Genomic DNA, 17,917 nt, shown 5'->3' on the forward strand with positions numbered 1-17,917 from the left:
AGTTTACAAATTCTGGTGTGTGAGAGAGATTGGGGGCAGATAGATAAACTCAGAATAGTGGGGTAGACTGACTTGATATGAGGCGGCTGCCATTGCCCCTGACTCCTGCTTTGAGAATCCAGCTCTGAGTGGTCTTCCCTTCACCAGCAGGCCCCAGTGGAAAGGTGGACCCCATTTACGAGACCCTGCGCTATGGCACTTCACTGGCCTACATGAATCGCTCCAGCTTCAGCAGCACCTCAGAGTCCCCCACCAGGAGCCTGGTATGGTCATGCCATGTGCAAAAGATGCATTTGGGTAGACAGGAGAGGTCACAGGTGAAGGTTCCAGGGGTTGTGGGAATCCCACGTCTGAGATCAAGGGCATGGTTGTGGGAAGGATTGCAGGGGAAGGGTGCACCGGAAAGAGGAGGAGGAGCTAGCACAAGACAGGTATAACTAGCAGTCCCTGATTGGCCCTTCAGGTGGAAGCCAATACGAAACCAATAAAGCAATACACACAATTGTTTGTATCAAGCCAGGATCTAGACTCTTCAAGCTTGTAGGGGAAAAACTCCAGTTCTCCTTATGATTTGTGACTTGGGTTTTAGTGGGGCCAGGAGTGAGAAGGAACAAGGAATGGAACAAAATTCATTTTGAATTATAACCCCCCTCCCAAAAATTCTTTTAATTCTTTTAAATACAATTTTATGGGAAATACGTTATACTCCCCACACCATCCTTTCTTTTTTTGATGGAAGATGGCAACAGAATGGGGGTGGTTTTGATCTTACCCTTTGTGTGCTCCCCACTTGAGTTTCTAGGAAAGAATAGAAGCGGATTGCCAGGCTTAAAAGTCACCTGTGTTTTACAAGTCTAATTAATAATTGCCCACAATTTTTAGGTGCTGTACTATTTAAAAACAACAACAACAATATAATTATTGCCTAATAGACACAATACGAAATGCTTTTGTCTAGTTATCTGGCCGTTTTCCATGGCTGCAAGCCGAGGCTTCTAAATGGGGCAAACCACGCAAGTCCCCTCAGCCACATGAACACAGAGGTGTAGGTCCTGCACCATTAAGGAACTGTTTCCTACTCAATTCTGCTCCCTCATGTCCGTGTGTGTTTGTGTGTGTGTGCGCATCTCTCTTCTAGAATGAGAAGGAAGAAGTGGCTGAGGACCCAGAAGGTGCTGGGAAGGCAACAGAGGAAAGTCAACCTGATGACGGTGAGTAGAGCCACTGTTTTTTGATTAACGGGAATGATAGAGATAAGAATTCCCATCTCACTTGCTCTCACCAGAAGTTAACCCACACAAGGAGAGCTTAATGCATGGGGGGGGGGGGGAGGCATCAGTTGCAAAAGGTTGCAGCAAAGCCAAAAGTTTCTGGTCTGTCTAACAGACTCACGTGAAAAAATAAACAAATGATGTGCTCATGTCACTTTTTAAAACATTAAAAAGTTGCCCTGTCGGTGCCGGTTCCATGGAAAATTCAATCCATATTGTGTTGGGAGGTGGGGTGGGGAGAGCCTTCGGACTGTTCTGCAATGTCATCTGTTGTGAATATTGCATGCATGCGCTTAAAAGCCACTTTTAAAAATAAATAAATTGCATTTTGTACCCCAAACAAAACCCACATTAGAAAGAGTACGGAATCGTAGCTCCAATGCTAACTTTTGCTTTGCGGGTGCCTAAATATAGCTATGCCCAAATCTGGAATTTTAAAATTCTCTATTTCTCTGGATAGATCTCTGTTCTGCCGCAGGGGAGGAATAAAGTGGGGCGAGAGAAAACCAAAAGCCAGGTCCTAAATGTGTGCCTACTCTTAGCCGTTAACTCTCTGATGGGAACCAGTGTCACTTTGGGTTGGTGTTGACCCCTCCCCACGCGGCAGAATCCTAGGTAGTCTCCAATGGCTGTAGCATAACCTTGCGCGGGAGAGAGGAATTGTGCATGGCAGCAGGCTCCTGCAGGTGATATAGAGAAAAGCCAATCCGTCTGCTACACTCCTTGAGAACTTGCAAAGCCTGATATCCCACCACTCGTTTTGTTTCAGTTTTCTCAGCACCAGCAGAGAGTGAGGGCACTACGCCGGAAGAAAAGAGCCCAGGGCAACAGGTGAATTCTTCCTTCATCCGTATGTCGTCAACATCACTTCCTCCTGCATTCTACCACTTCCCTGCTATATCCCTCCCACCATGTGCCATTCCCTTTTGAAGCCCTAACCCAGCCCTGAAAATGGAGAATAGCGAGATCCTTTTCCCTTCGCATTGTGCTAAAGCACATTTGGGAAGACAGATGAAAAGCCGCTGCAGATATTGTATTGCACTTCCCTCACCTTGGCTGGGGAAGGTTTTGATTTATTTATTTTAATAAAAAAGTATTTTTAACCTTTTCCAGTTTTTGCTTAAAAAAAGGCTAAAGTGCACTCACCCACAACAGAACCTGTCTTGCAAGGCACCTAAGGGTGTGTTCTTTTCCTGCCTCTAGTGAAAAATGGACAGGAACGATGTAGCTGTTTGCTCCAGAATGGAGTCTGTTGTTTAAAATAGCACACAGCAATAGGGGTTGCCAACTGATCACAACCTTGTGTGCAGGTGCTACTTCTTACAGCATTGAGAGAAGCAGGATTATACCTTCAGTTCGTGCTGCTCTCCAAAGGTACAGGAGCAAAAAAAAGACTGGTTTTTTTTTTAAGTTGGCAGCCCTAGTTGCAAAAATGAAAATAAAAAAATGCCCGAGGCCTGGGCTAAAACTTCCAAGCCCTGTTTTTCCTTACGGTTCTTTCTTCCTCCTGCAGTCAACTCAAGGCTGTGCGCGAAAGGAGGTCTCGCCCATGTACTCGTATGTCGCTCTCTACAAATTTTTGCCTCAGGAGATCAACGATTTACCCCTGAAGTAAGTATGCCCCCCTTGGCCCATCTTGAGAGCCCATTGGTTCAGAAGCTGGTGATTATTTGGATCGTGGGACCCCTTGGCCAACGGAACTTGCTTGCTGGCCTATGGAAACACACTGCCACCGAGACACACCCACAATTTGGGAATAACAATAAGTTCTGGCCAGTCTATTAACTATTAACAGAGCAATCCTAGGTAGGGTGGCATGAAGGGAGAGGTGGAGCAGCAGAACCCTTGGCCCTCAGGTGTTTCTGAACTACAACTCCCATCACTCCTAGCCATTGGGCCAGGCCTGCTGGGATTGATGGGAGTTGTAGTTCCACGACAACTGGAGGGCCAAAGGTTCCCCATGCCTGCCTGCGCTATATGCCTCTGAAGCCCTATCCACGTGCGAGGGCAGAAGATGGAGGCGGTTTTGGTTTTGTTTACTTCCCCCACTGCACCAGTTCCAGGCCCCTCTAGGAATCGGCAGATCTCTGTAGCTAGCGGACTGAAAGTGCCATTTTGTATCCATTCTTCCTTTGCTGGGACTGGATACAAAAACGTATGGGAAATACGGAAATGGCGAAACTTACCGGAAGAATACGAAATCAAGATAACAAACTGTTTGTAAAAGAATGGAAATGGTTTCTTGAATATTTACAGGCAAATTGCAAACAGATAAAAACACTGGCAGGATTATTATAATAACGATTATTATAATAACCTGCAGCTTTATAAGAGCATATATTTAAAGAAGATAAATAAATGAGTCAGTTAATTTGGATATGCAGAAGGTATTAAAAATAAATTTCAGGAACCGCAGAAAGAGGGGGAAGGAAGTCCAGTTTTGAAATGTAAAAAATGAGTGTAAAATCAGTGAAATGTATGAATACTTTTTTAAAAAAGAAAAGAAAGTGCCATTTTGGAGACTCCCCTCTTTTATTTGTTGTATTTATTTATTTATTTATTTATTTATTTATTTATTTATTTATTTATTTGCCGCTCTTTTTGTAAAGGTGAACTGTCATGGAGCTCAGTCATGACTTTCTCTGTCTCTCCTCAGGCCTGGAGATCGAATTATGTTGATGGATGATTCCAATGAGGACTGGTGGAAGGTGAGCAGAACCGAAGCATCCTAGTTGTTTTCTCCAGTTTTACTGCGTAAACCACTCTGGGATCTCTTGGCTGAAGAACCAGTGTGGTGTAGTGGTTAGAGCCCCGGACTAGGACCTGGGAGACCAGGGTTCAAATTGCCATTCGCCCATGGGGCCCAGTCGCATGCTCCCTCTCAGCCTAGCCTACCTCATGGGGTTGCTGGAAGGATAAAACGGAGACGGAGAGAAGTGCCTTGAGGCTGCCTTGAGCTCCTTGGAGGGAAGAAAGGGTATAAATGCAATAAATAATAAAAAAGCAGGATATAAATATTCTCTCCATAAATAAAGGACATCCCTGAGAGATAAAGGAAGAGGGCGCAGAGATTCGAACCTGTGCCTCCTATGTCCAATTTTTTAAAAAACCTATTATCTATTTTGCTACCATGCTTTTTTCCCCCTTCAGGACCCCCTCAATCACAGTTGCAAATGTACACATCTTGTTCTGTAGGTTCTGCTTTTTGCAGGTTCCTCTGTCTATACCCACAAGCCCACAGCGTCCTTAACACACCTCCCTCCCTCCAGTTTCCCCCCCCTCTCTCTCATATGCACTTTATAGGCCCTCAGGGAAAGGCCTTGGCCTCTGAGGCAGCCAGACACACATTAGGTTCCTTGTCCCCGTTGCTATAGCAACATGGCAGGTTCCAAGAGCATCCTTCTTCACACTTCCAGAGCCTCTGGGCTGCCCATAAAGAGTCAGAAGATGGAGCCTTGCCCTCTGTTGCCCTGTCCACTCTGACTCAGCTGCTTTTCCTGTGCTTCTTCAGAAAGCCCCAGTGTGATATTGTGGAAATATCTAATTTTATCCACCTTCTCTTGATGTTTGATGCCACGTGAGGTTGGAAAGGCAAGAGTTCCTGCAGCGTTGAGAGCAAGCCTCTGTCTGGACCTGTTTCGGGTGCCCAGAGCTCAGCCCTGAAGTAATGATAAAGGAGAAGAGTGTGCATCTGAGCATGTAGAGAGTGTCTTTCTCATGACCCCATAACCAGCCGGGACATATCAGAAAAAAAGAAGTGAAGAAGAAGAAGAGTTTGGATTTGATATTGCGCTTTATCACTACCCTAAGGAGTCTCAAAGTGGCTAACATTCTCCTTTCCCTTCCTCCCCCACAAGAAACACTCTGTGAGGTGAGTGGGGCTGAGAGACTTCAAAGAAGTGTGACTAGCCCAAGGTCACCCAGCATGTGGAGGAGCAGAGACGCGAACCCGGTTCCCCAGATTACGAGTCTACCGCTCTTAACCACTACACCACACTGGCCTTTCATGGTTTGAAGGGCAGACTATTACATCTCTTTCCTGCTCCCCCCGAATTTTCTAAAAATTGTTTTATTAACAAAGTATCAAATAGGACAAATTTTTAAAAAGAAAGGGAAATGTAACTTAATTTTTTCTGCCTCAGAAATTTCCCATTGAGTAAGAGGGCAGAGAATTGCAAAGAAAGAAAGAAACAAACTGCAGAACCTTGCAAATTTCCACCCCCTGCTAAGAAACTCTGGCAGATCCCACAGCCTTGCCCAATTGGACCCCTACTGAGAACACCACTATCAATCTTGCCCAAATCAACCAGCATTGCAATGAGAGTTGAATAAGAGCATTACAATGACAATTAAAAGAAGAGGGGAACAGTAAACTGAAAGTTTACTCTTTCATTCCCTGCCGAAGGCCTGGGGCAAAGAGGTGCTTCTTTAGCTGTAACTGAAATATGTATCATGGCTATGCAATATTGCTCCTTGGAAAGGGAGGGAATTCATCAAGCTGGGAGCCACCACAGAGAAGGCCCTCTCATGCTCTGCCACCTTCTTGAGCTCAGAGAGCAGCGATGCTGCTAACAGGACCTCCCTGGCTGGTTTCAGCAACGAAGCAGATCTATACAGGAGGAGATTCTCCTCCAGATATTTGGGGCTCAATGCATTTAAGGACTTGTATGTAAGCATAAGCTCTTTGAATTGCGTTCAGAAGCAAATTGGCAGGCAGTGCAGATCGCATAGGAATGGGGTAAAATGAGTCTGACCGATGTTGCTGCCATCTGTACCCATTTCAACTGCCCAACTGTTTTTTCAGGGCATCTCCATGTAAAATGCACTTCAGTAGCCCAACCAGAGTTTGGATCACGGGTTCCAAGCTCTCCCTCCCTCCCTCCCTCCCTCCCTCCCTCCCTCCCTCCCTCCCTCCCTCTCTCTCTCTCTCTCTCTCTCTCCCCGAAGAGCTGTAATTAGTAAACCAACTGGAGCTGCAAATAGGCTCTCTTAGCCACGAAGGCCAAATGGGCCTTTAGAGACAATGCTGGATGGTATGTATAGCTCACTTTTTCTTTTTTGTATCCTAGGGGAAGATGGGCGACCGCGTGGGTTTCTTTCCAGCCAATTTTGTGCAGCGGGTCCGCCCAGGTGAAACAGTCTGGAGATGCTGCAAGACTTTCTATGGAAGTAAGGAACAGGGGCAGCTCAGCGTTAAGGAAAATCAGGTAGGAGCAAACATCCTTTTTGGGGTCTTCTTTGCCCACAAAGTATCTGTACATTGTAGACATCTGAAAATCCCAAGTGTCATTTAAAAAAAAAAAAGCAAGTTTCTAGTCCTTGTAGTTTTGAAGAAAACTCTAGGGGGAATCACACTTTTGCATCCTGCGTTCTGCCTGGAGCTATACGAGATGCTAAGCACATGACATTAACTTGCCTCCAATGGGAGCTTTGCGGTCAATGTAAAGAGCAGTTTCAGAGGGGTGATATTGGTCAGAACTGCAGCAGGGCAGGAAGTGTTAAAGTCCCTCTCCCTGTATGCCACAGCTCCAGTCTTGATCAGACTCCCCAGTGACTGCTATTTGCAGTTAAAACAAAACAAAACAAAACATCACATGTAAGTTTGCGGAATTTTGGCTTTCCAAGGCGTGGCATCTCATACATAATTAGCTACATATCTGCTAATGTGTTTTTTCTCAAAGCCTAGTTCATGTCACCAAATTGGCTTCGCAAGTGGCCTGTTAACATGGTCAGCTATGCCAGACCCTTCCTTTCTTTTGCATACATGGGACTCAAACCCACGACCCTGAGATTATGAGTATCACACTCTGCCGGACTGAGCTATCAGATGGGCTATAGAGGTAGGTTGTAGAGAAAGATTGAGGTGCTTTGTGCTTTGACTCATATTACCGTATTTACTCGAATCTAATGCTCACCTTTTTTGGCCGATTACTTTGCAATAATTAAGGTGCCCATTAGATTCGATGGCACATTTACATTCGCCAGCAAAGACTCTCTTTGGTTTCAAGGTTCTGACAATTGAGGTGCGCATTAGATTCGATGGGGCATTGGATATGAGTAAATACGGTGAGTTGCCTTTTGGTTAACTGAGCAATGGTACTTACTCTCTCGAGGGATGGTGTCACTTTACTCAGTTATTTGTCGCGTTGCATCTAACATTGCAGAAACCAAATATTGCAAAAGCAATATGAAATGCTATCAATTTTAAAACAGGAGAGATTGTAATGATTCCAATCTGTGTGCCAGGACTGAACTAATGTCACAGTTCTCTCCCATCGGGTACGTCTGGAGCATTCAATCTCTCTTGCTGCCGGATCTCTGCCAAATTGCCTGCCCTTGGAGGAGACACGCCACCCCACCCCCCAAAGCAGTCCCACTAGCATACAGGGCATGAGCTCCTCTGGGGGTTGGTAGTTCTTAAGTAGGAAGAACCAGCCTGCACAAATGAAAGGTGAGGGACAACTGGCTTACTAGTTGTACATGTGAAAAGGATCTAGGGGTCTTAGTAGACCACAAGCTTAACATGAGTTAACAGTGTGATGAGGCAGCAAAAAAAGGTAATGCTCTTCTAGACTGCATCAATTACAGTCGTACCTTGGAACCTGAATGCCCTGGAACTCTGACGTTTTGGCCGCTGAACGCCACAAACCCGGAAGCGATTGTTCCGGTTTGCGAACATTCTTTTGGAACCTGAATGTCCGACGGGGCTTCCGCGGTTTCTGATTGGCAGCAGGAGCTTCCTGTGGCCAATCAGAAGCCGTGATTTGGTTTCCGAACGTTTTGGAAGTCGAATGGGCTTCCGGAATGGATTCCGTTCAACTTCTGAGGTACGACTGTATTATCATTCTTATTTATTAAATTTGTATGCTGCCCTATACCCGCAGGCCACAGGGAGGTTCTCAACATAAAACTGCAATATAGAAAACACAAAATACATAACAAAAACAGCCCAATAATCCCCCACTCCACTTTCTAGAGGACTAGCTCAATGTTTATGCAAATACGAAAGTTCAATCTAAAATGCCACATTTCTGTCACTTGAAGGCGAGCTAGATGTCTCAAGTGGAGTCTAGTATGGATCCTTTTTACATTTTTTTCCCTGGCTTATCAGTGCTCTCTCCTGATTGTGAGCCACAAGAGGCACTTAGTCACAGCCCAGCAATAGAAGAAGAGTTTGCCTCCTCCGACAACTACTACTCCTTAGAACATGGGTAGGCAAACTAAGGCCCAGGGGCCGGATCCAGCCCAATTACCTTCTAAATCCGGCCCGCAGACAGTCCAGAAATCAGCTTGTTTTCAACATGAGTAGAATGTGTGCTTTTATTTAAAATGAATCTCTGGCTTATTTGTGGGGCATAGGAATTTGTTCATTCCCCCCCCCATATAGTCCGGGCCCCCCCACAATGTCTGAGGGACAGTGGACTGGCCCCCTGCTGAAAAAGTTTGCTGACCCCTGCCTTAGAAGCAACCAGTCAGAAGGAGAGTTCCCTATTAAACCCCCAAGAAGAAGAAGAAGAAGAAAAATGAGGAGGACGAGAGTGCAGACCCTGAAGGAGAAGGTGAGGAGCTCCACAGAGTCCCTTGCACCTCCTCCTCCTATGGTTTGCCTCAGAATTTTCTGGGTCTCATTCGTTTTGCTCCAAGTGTGAAGCCACCTGCTTCTTCCACGTCTGAGATTTGCATGCTTTGCTGTGCTTTGCCTGAAGTGTGTATTAAGATGCACTGGAAGATGCTGTCTGCTGGCACTTGGCCCACTGAGACCAGCAGGATGGCATATCAAGCAGGCGGATCGAGTGGCTTTGAGTAGATCATTAGCAGGTCCTTGTTAGTTCAAGAGGGATGGGGGACTTGGAATGCACAGGAGTGTTCAACTCAAATGTTACAGTGATAACCACTGGCGGTGTTGACTCCTTGTACGGATTGTATACGTGATCAACCAAGAACATAGTCATCACAATAGATGCGACAAGGTCTCTCGAGTCACACCACCGGGGACAAAGGGGGGGGGAACCCCTTCTATGTCATAATGGGCCACTGTAGAAATATCAATTCTATTTTTTCCCATAAGGGAATGTATGGATAGCAAATGCCTCTGCATAATCGCTGGCAGGATACAATCAGTTCACCATGTTCAACGTGTATATGAAGTCAATGAAGTGGGAAATTGCGACCTTGTTGTTATTCCTTTATCTGCACCGCTGCTGGATTGTGCAAGGATTTTTATGGTGCTGAGGGATAAAATCGGAGGCTTGTTTCATTTGTAAGGGAGAGAATCACAGAATCATAGAGTGGGAAAGGGCCCCCAAGTCCAGCCCCCTGCAATCTAAACTATAGGAATCTAAACTAAAGCATCCATGACAGGTGACCATCCAACCTCTGCTTACAAACCTCCAAGGAAGGACAGTCCACCGCCTCCTGAGGGAGTCCGTTCCACTGTTGAACAGATCATATCGTCAGAAAGTTGTTTAGTCGGAATCTCCTTTCTAATGACTTGAATCCGTTGAAATCTTCTGGTCTCCAGAGCAGAAGAAAACAAGCTTGCTCCATCTTCCATGTGACAGCCCATGAGATATTTGAAGATGGCTGTCAGTCTCCTGTTACCCAGCTCCTTCAACCATTCCTCATAAGGCTTGGTTTCCAGACCCTTGATAATCTTGGTTGCCCTCCTCTCCACACGTTGCAGCTTGTCAATATCCCACTTAAATTGCCATACCCCAAACTGGACACAGTACTCCAGGTGTGGTTCCGACCAAGGCAGAATAGAGTGGTACTATTACATCACTTGATCTGGACACTATACTTTTGTTGATGCAGCCTAGAGTAGCATTAGCTTCTTTTTGCTGCTGCATTACACTCTTGACTCATGTTAAGCTTGTGGTTTACTAAGACCCCAGATCCTTTTCACTGCATGTACTGCTGTAAAACCACATGTGCTCCATCTTCTATTTGTGCAACTGTTTCTTCCTGCCTAAGGGTAGACATTTATCCTTATTGAAATTCATGTTGCTAGTTTGGGCCCAGTTCTCTGATCTGTTAAGGTCACCAAGAATCCTGATGCTGTCTTCTGCAGCGTTAGCTATCCTGCAGCACCCTACTTGCCCCTTTCCCCCCAGAATGACGAAGAACCATTTGTTAGCACTCATTGGGTTTGGCCAGTCAACCACCTAACAGTTGCCTTGTCCAGACCCACATTTTACCACGAGAATATCAAGGGGAACTTTGTCCATTATAACTCAGGGAGCTGAGTATTCATAATGCACACTCTCCGTTTGTTGTAAGCATTTTGCCTCCAGCTTTTCTTTGCAACCATTGGGACTAGAAACTTGCTTCCTTAAAGAAGATTACAAAAACAAACAAACACCAAAACACCTGAGATTTTGAGGATGCCAGTTCCTGCGCCACCTAGTAAATAAGGAAGGACTGGCTTTGTTGTTGTTCCGGCTGCATTCTGCATTATAAAATCTTGACCTGTTTGCTCACCTTCCGTTCCGTCATCTTCTGTTCCTCCCAGATCTGTGTTGGTGTGGGGAAGTCCAAGGAGAATGAGGGCTTCATCAAGGTGACGAGTGGCAAAAAGCGAGGGCTGGTGCCTGCTGACGCACTCACAGAAATTTGAAGGCAGGATGAGCACGCAAAGCAAGGCAGAAGAGTAAAAAAAAGAGATGACGGCAGCAGCAGCAGCAAGGCGGGGGCAGCCCTGCCTTGCTCTCCAGCCCATCCCAACCCTGAGCACCTGGCTAATCACTATTTCATGGAATCTTCTAGATGGACTGAGGATATGGCTTTGGTTTGGACAAGGGAAGAGGACTGGGGGAGGGACTGGCTTGAGCGCCAGGACCTGCGTGATCTCTCGCTTGCCCCCAGCTGGGCTTGGACATGTGTGCTCAAGCCCGCTTTTGCTTTCCACCACCCCTTTCGAAGGTCGTTTCAGGCAGCTCTTATGGGTGCTGAGTGTGAGGGAGATTTCCACCGCTGTAATTCACGCCCGTTTCCCCGCCCCCCACTTTGCCTCCGGGTCACACTTCCACGGCAACAGATGCTGGTTGACATCAGCTCGCCTGACCCGAGGGGGACTCTTTATATCTTGGCATACCACTCCCTCCCGCTGCCCAAACCACTCCCTCATTCAGACACGCTCCCTGATAATTCTATGTCGCATGTGAAAAGGCCGCCTTTGGGCAGGGAGAGGCCGCCTGAGTGTGTTGTCGTCTGTCTGTCCCTGTATCAGTTCTAAAACCTTCAGGGCTGTCTGTATATTTGTGTGTGTGTGAGTATATATATGTGTTGGGAGGTGGCTGTCGCTCAGGATTGGGGCAGCCCCCTGCCAAAAAAGAAAAAAAGAGGCGGAGCAATTCCACGCAGCCTCTCGTTTGTCATGTACTCAAAGTCTTCCCCGCAGAGCCTGAGCCACAGTGAGCTCCTGGGAACCGATAGTTACGTGCGGAGTGGGTGGGTGTGTTCCTTGATGTGAGGTGCTGCCTTCGCTCCTGGCTCCCCGGCTATTCCTTGACCTCCGTTTGCGCCCCACCCACCCCCAGCATGTGGTGGCCTACCCCCACTGCATGACTGACAGCCGTGTGGACCATTTTCTCAGGGAACTTCCTCAGCTGGATGCATTTCTGACCTACACCGAGAATGTCGCGGCATTGCTCATGTGAGGAGTTCAGAGACCCTGACCATCCCATCTTCCCTCACTTTTCCAGCATGCTTCCGGCTATTTGTCCTTTGTAAATGTACTTTTGTATATATATATATATATATAAAGAACAACGGAAGGAAGGAAGATAAGATGACTTCAGTCCCAGCCATTGGAGAGAGTTAATCAGTACAGCCTCGTTGTCCAGCATCTGCAGTTTGACTCAGCTGGTATTTTTCATCACTGGATGAAATGGTTGAGAAGGAGGCACGCCTGCCAAATCCCATGTTTCTGAGGCACAGCATTTGCCTGTGTCAACATGCCACATGCGCCCTGCCCCGTTAAGATGCATTGTGTGCTACTGAACCATTCACGCTCAGCACACTATAGGCATAGAAGTCAGGGGTCCCTGATCTGCTAACTGCATGCAAATAACCCAGTGCTCGTGGTAAGTGCATGATGGGCATTGCATTTACAAAGAACATGGACAGAGGGAAGCACTTTCGTCTGTGGCCCACACCATGTATGAATCAGGCCTGTCTGAGAGTTTCCCCTCTCTACCTTTTTTTAAATGGCCTGAGCCTGACGGGAGATAGGTATTTCTTTGCTTCCAGGAAACCGAAATGCCGATCCTCATTGTGTTTGATCTAATCCATTAGCCTGGTCTATTGCATCCTCAGTCTTCCCCATTTCAAAACTCATTCCAATCTGCAAAGTGGGAAATCAGGAACTAACTGTGGTTGTAATCAGAATGCCGTTCTTAGTATTTCTGTAGCACTTTCAGAATGCAAAATGCTTTGAAATGGTCATACCTTGATTTGCCAAAAAGGAACCAGCATTGCAACCCATGGCAAAAGTGGTAGATGAGCCTGAATCTCCCATACTTAGGTCCAATACTCTAGCCCAGGCATCCCCAAACTTCGGCCCTCCAGATGTTTTGGACTACAATTCCCATCATCCCTGACCACTGGTCCTGTTAGTTAGGGATCATGGGAGTTGTAGGCCAAAACATCTGGGGGCCCGCAGTTTGGGGATGCCTGCTGTAGCCAGTAGGATGGCACTGGCACCATTAAAAAGAGATTGAGATTGAGATCTGGGTCTTTCTGCTGGTGCAAGTTCATCATTTCCTCCCCTTGTCATACATTCCCTGCCACATACGCAGGTGGCGCTGTGGTCTAAACCACTGAGCCTCTTGGTCTTGCCAATCGGAAGGTAGGCAGTTCGAATCCACATGAGGGAGGGAGCTCCTGTTGCTCTGTCCCAGCTGCTGCCAACCTAGCAGTTTGAAAGCACAACAGTACAAGTAGATAAATAGGTACCGCTGCGGTGGGAAGGCAAACAGTGTTTCCGTGCACTCTGGTTTCCTTCACGGTGTTCCGCTGCGCCAGAAGCAGTTTAGTCATGCGGGCCAGATGACCCTGAAAGCTGTCTGTGGACAAACGCTGCCTCCCTCAGCCTGAAAGCGAGATGAGCGCCACACCCCATAGTTGCCTTTGATTGGACTTCACCATCCATGGGTCCTTTACCATTTTACTTTACATACACCAAAGCATTGCCCTTTCAGAAGTTCAAGAAGACTTTCAGACATGTGTTTGAAGCCAGGGCACTCTGTGTGATGGGATTTCCCACTGTTCCTTTCAGGTATATGTAAAATGGTTTTTTAATGGTAGTGGGTGTGCGCAGAGAACCTTTCCCCCCCCCATTCGAATTTCTGCCCCATATTCTCTTGAAAGAGCGGCTGAGGAAAGAAGCCACTATTTTGGCTTTGATCCATACATTGCAGGATTTCTGCAACACCAAGTGATGGCTTGCAAGTGTGCAGTGGCAGACTTTGAGCTCTCAAATTTCAGCGGTCCCCTGTGCGACGCTCAAATTCCCACACATGCATCTCGTGTTCGTTCTACGGCATTATTATGGTGAAGGCACCCAGTGTGGCTGAACCAGTCTCGCTACCCTAAAACCTCCTTTGAAGTGTGAATTAGCCACCACAGATATCAAAGTCCACAGACAGAATTTCAGTATCACCCTTCAGCAAAGTCAGTTCACTCACCAGGAGGCTAGTGAAATCAAACAATGTTTATACATGTCTGAACAAGCAAGCCTCTAATTTCGCATATTTTTTCCATTGTGCTGTGATTGCTTGCAGGGCTAGAAAAAGAGAACATGGGGTAAGAACTTTTTCAAATTCTGGTGGAATCTGCTCTGGAGCAGTAGGAGCCCAGCAGGATTGAACAGATAATTCCAGGGCACTAAACCACCCGTGTAACATTTTCAGTGCACTGGCTCACTTATAGAAGTAGTCCCTTAAACACAGAAACAGGAATGTTGCATCAGTCTTATTTTCCAAGTCAGGTCTGTGGATACATTTCCCCGGTAATGTACAGTAAGCCCACAACTTGCAATTTTGACTTTAGGCACAATCCTTGGAATGTAAATTGTGGACTTTTCTGTATTGAGAATATTATTATTATTATTATTATTATTATTATTATTATTATTATTATTATTAGAATTTATATACTGCCCTATACCCGGGGTGGGGGGGGTCCTCAGGGCGGTTCACAGAATAAAATTAAGATATAAAACCACAAAATACATAATAACAACAACCCAATAGCTCCCTCCCTGCCACACACACACACAAAAAACACATTTTAAAAGGGCATAGGATGTAATTCAGAGAATAGCTCACATAAGCCAAATGGTTTCTCTTGCTTTTTCAGAAGGCTGAACCCACCACCAAGTTTTCAGACTATAATGGAAGAATGCTGGGATAGACCAAAACAAATTCTTTTTGAAAAACCATGTAAAGTGATTTCAAATGTGAGGGGTTTTCTTGGGGTGGGGAGTTGTTTTCCATGGTCATTTTTTGCACGTACACACACACACACACACATTCACCTTGTGCTGAATTTTCCACAGCACAGTACTGCTTGAATTGTTTCTCCTTCCTTTCCTATCGGCTTAGGGATATCTCAGGCCTCATTTAGCACATGCTGGTTCCTGGGCATTCAGCCATGGTCTTGGTCCCTTGGAGGACACACACGTTCTTGAGATGCATGGCATATACTCCATGGTGCATTCACTCCATCTAAGAGGGTATATCATTGTTTGCAGGTGGGATTGTTGGGCTCGTCATGCTCCGGCTTGCCAAACCCCAAATACCCAACATCTGCGGCCTTGTAAGCAGTGAGCTGGATCCCAACCAAGGGTACCTCCACACTTCTGCTTGTCCTACTGATTCCCCCCCTGGGAAAACCTGCTCTTTACCACTGAATCGGAGCAAATGTCAACCAGGTTTTCCATGGATTGAAGCTGTACGGAGTAGGCTTTCCTGGGGAAAGCAGCAAGGCAAATGGAAAACTGCTTGGACCATGGGTGAAGCCAGGGTTTATTTTAGGGAATGGGGGGCTGGCTTTATGTCAGGGGAGACAGAACCGAGTTCTCTGTGATGCATTTGGTCATGTTTATTATTATTATTATTATTATTATTATTATTTACTTGATCACATCCATGGCTTAGACCAGTGCTTTCTAGGCACAGGGAATGTGAATGAGCCCTAGGGTAGCTGTACTTTAAACAGTGGAACAAGTTAGTCATGAAGGCTAACTTTAGCCTCATTGAAACCCAATGAATCTAAAGTGTGACTAACTTATCTTGGATCCAGCCCAGTATACCGAGCATGGATGAGAGACTTCATAGGACTTAATAATAATTTCTATGTTTACTTTTCCTTACATAATGGGACGTTGGCTCCAGTAACACAGCCTTCTCCCCCACCCCCAACACTACAATGTCTCTCATATCAGCTGCTAAGCTGACTCTAGTGGACTTGGTATGGCTCTCCAAAGGTGTATTCCATAGCGTCAAATGGAAGACGCTCAAGTGTATTGAAGGACGTGGTGTTTGTTTCTTGCACTGTCGGCAAATCACAGCATTGGCTTTTTTCCTTGTAAAAACGTTTGACGTTACCAGCAGCGCAGTCCTATGCATCTCTACTCAGATGTAAACCCCGCTGAGTTCAACGGGGCTTACTCCCAGGAAAGCGTATATTGTGAGGCTGCAGCCTAAACTGGCGAGACTGGAGCAAGCAAATGAACAGATGCTTTTAACAAAACATGTTCAGTCACCTATAAATAGATGTGATGAAGTGGTGTGGAAACATGGGAAGCGTCTACTTTGCCAATACTCTAGCCCAGGCATCCCCAAACTTCGGCCCTCCAGATGTTTTGGACTACAATTCCCATCATCCCTGACCACTGGTCCTGTTAGTTAGGGATCATGGGAGTTGTAGGCCAAAACATCTGGGGGCCCGCAGTTTGGGGATGCCTGCTGTAGCCAGTAGGATGGCACTGGCACCATTAAAAAGAGATTGAGATTGAGATCTGGGTCTTTCTGCTGGTGCAAGTTCATCATTTCCTCCCCTTGTCATACATTCCCTGCCACATACGCAGGTGGCGCTGTGGTCTAAACCACTGAGCCTCTTGGTCTTGCCAATCGGAAGGTAGGCAGTTCGAATCCACATGAGGGAGGGAGCTCCTGTTGCTCTGTCCCAGCTGCTGCCAACCTAGCAGTTTGAAAGCACAACAGTACAAGTAGATAAATAGGTACCGCTGCGGTGGGAAGGCAAACAGTGTTTCCGTGCACTCTGGTTTCCTTCACGGTGTTCCGCTGCGCCAGAAGCAGTTTAGTCATGCGGGCCAGATGACCCTGAAAGCTGTCTGTGGACAAACGCTGCCTCCCTCAGCCTGAAAGCGAGATGAGCGCCACACCCCATAGTTGCCTTTGATTGGACTTCACCATCCATGGGTCCTTTACCATTTTACTTTACATACACCAAAGCATTGCCCTTTCAGAAGTTCAAGAAGACTTTCAGACATGTGTTTGAAGCCAGGGCACTCTGTGTGATGGGATTTCCCACTGTTCCTTTCAGGTATATGTAAAATGGTTTTTTAATGGTAGTGGGTGTGCGCAGAGAACCTTTCCCCCCCCCATTCGAATTTCTGCCCCATATTCTCTTGAAAGAGCGGCTGAGGAAAGAAGCCACTATTTTGGCTTTGATCCATACATTGCAGGATTTCTGCAACACCAAGTGATGGCTTGCAAGTGTGCAGTGGCAGACTTTGAGCTCTCAAATTTCAGCGGTCCCCTGTGCGACGCTCAAATTCCCACACATGCATCTCGTGTTCGTTCTACGGCATTATTATGGTGAAGGCACCCAGTGTGGCTGAACCAGTCTCGCTACCCTAAAACCTCCTTTGAAGTGTGAATTAGCCACCACAGATATCAAAGTCCACAGACAGAATTTCAGTATCACCCTTCAGCAAAGTCAGTTCACTCACCAGGAGGCTAGTGAAATCAAACAATGTTTATACATGTCTGAACAAGCAAGCCTCTAATTTCGCATATTTTTTCCATTGTGCTGTGATTGCTTGCAGGGCTAGAAAAAGAGAACATGGGGTAAGAACTTTTTCAAATTCTGGTGGAATCTGCTCTGGAGCAGTAGGAGCCCAGCAGGATTGAACAGATAATTCCAGGGCACTAAACCACCCGTGTAACATTTTCAGTGCACTGGCTCACTTATAGAAGTAGTCCCTTAAACACAGAAACAGGAATGTTGCATCAGTCTTATTTTCCAAGTCAGGTCTGTGGATACATTTCCCCGGTAATGTACAGTAAGCCCACAACTTGCAATTTTGACTTTAGGCACAATCCTTGGAATGTAAATTGTGGACTTTTCTGTATTGAGAATATTATTATTATTATTATTATTATTATTATTATTATTATTATTATTATTAGAATTTATATACTGCCCTATACCCGGGGTGGGGGGGGTCCTCAGGGCGGTTCACAGAATAAAATTAAGATATAAAACCACAAAATACATAATAATAACAACAACCCAATAGCTCCCTCCCTGCCACACACACACACAAAAAACACATTTTAAAAGGGCATAGGATGTAATTCAGAGAATAGCTCACATAAGCCAAATGGTTTCTCTTG

General features: G+C 46.1%; 1 protein-coding gene across 2 annotated transcripts in view; it reads left to right on the forward strand.

Annotated features, from left to right (window-relative positions):
- Window positions 1-13,679, forward strand: part of STAC2 (SH3 and cysteine rich domain 2) — a 39,287-nt gene extending 25,608 nt beyond the window's left edge. For both annotated transcript variants that reach the window (XM_035136095.2, XM_060281510.1), the window contains exons 5-11: window positions 148-263; window positions 1,139-1,211; window positions 2,041-2,102; window positions 2,785-2,882; window positions 3,928-3,979; window positions 6,341-6,478; window positions 10,783-13,679. In XM_035136095.2, coding sequence (XP_034991986.2) covers window positions 148-263; window positions 1,139-1,211; window positions 2,041-2,102; window positions 2,785-2,882; window positions 3,928-3,979; window positions 6,341-6,478; window positions 10,783-10,887 — 644 coding nt within the window. In that variant the 3' untranslated portion in view covers window positions 10,888-13,679. The remainder of the gene's footprint in view (window positions 1-147; window positions 264-1,138; window positions 1,212-2,040; window positions 2,103-2,784; window positions 2,883-3,927; window positions 3,980-6,340; window positions 6,479-10,782) is intronic.
- The last annotated feature ends 4,238 nt before the right edge of the window (window positions 13,680-17,917 follow it).

The sequence above is a fragment of the Zootoca vivipara genome, chromosome 13, assembly GCF_963506605.1.
Source record: "Zootoca vivipara chromosome 13, rZooViv1.1, whole genome shotgun sequence".
Taxonomy (NCBI): Eukaryota; Metazoa; Chordata; class Lepidosauria; order Squamata; family Lacertidae; genus Zootoca; species Zootoca vivipara.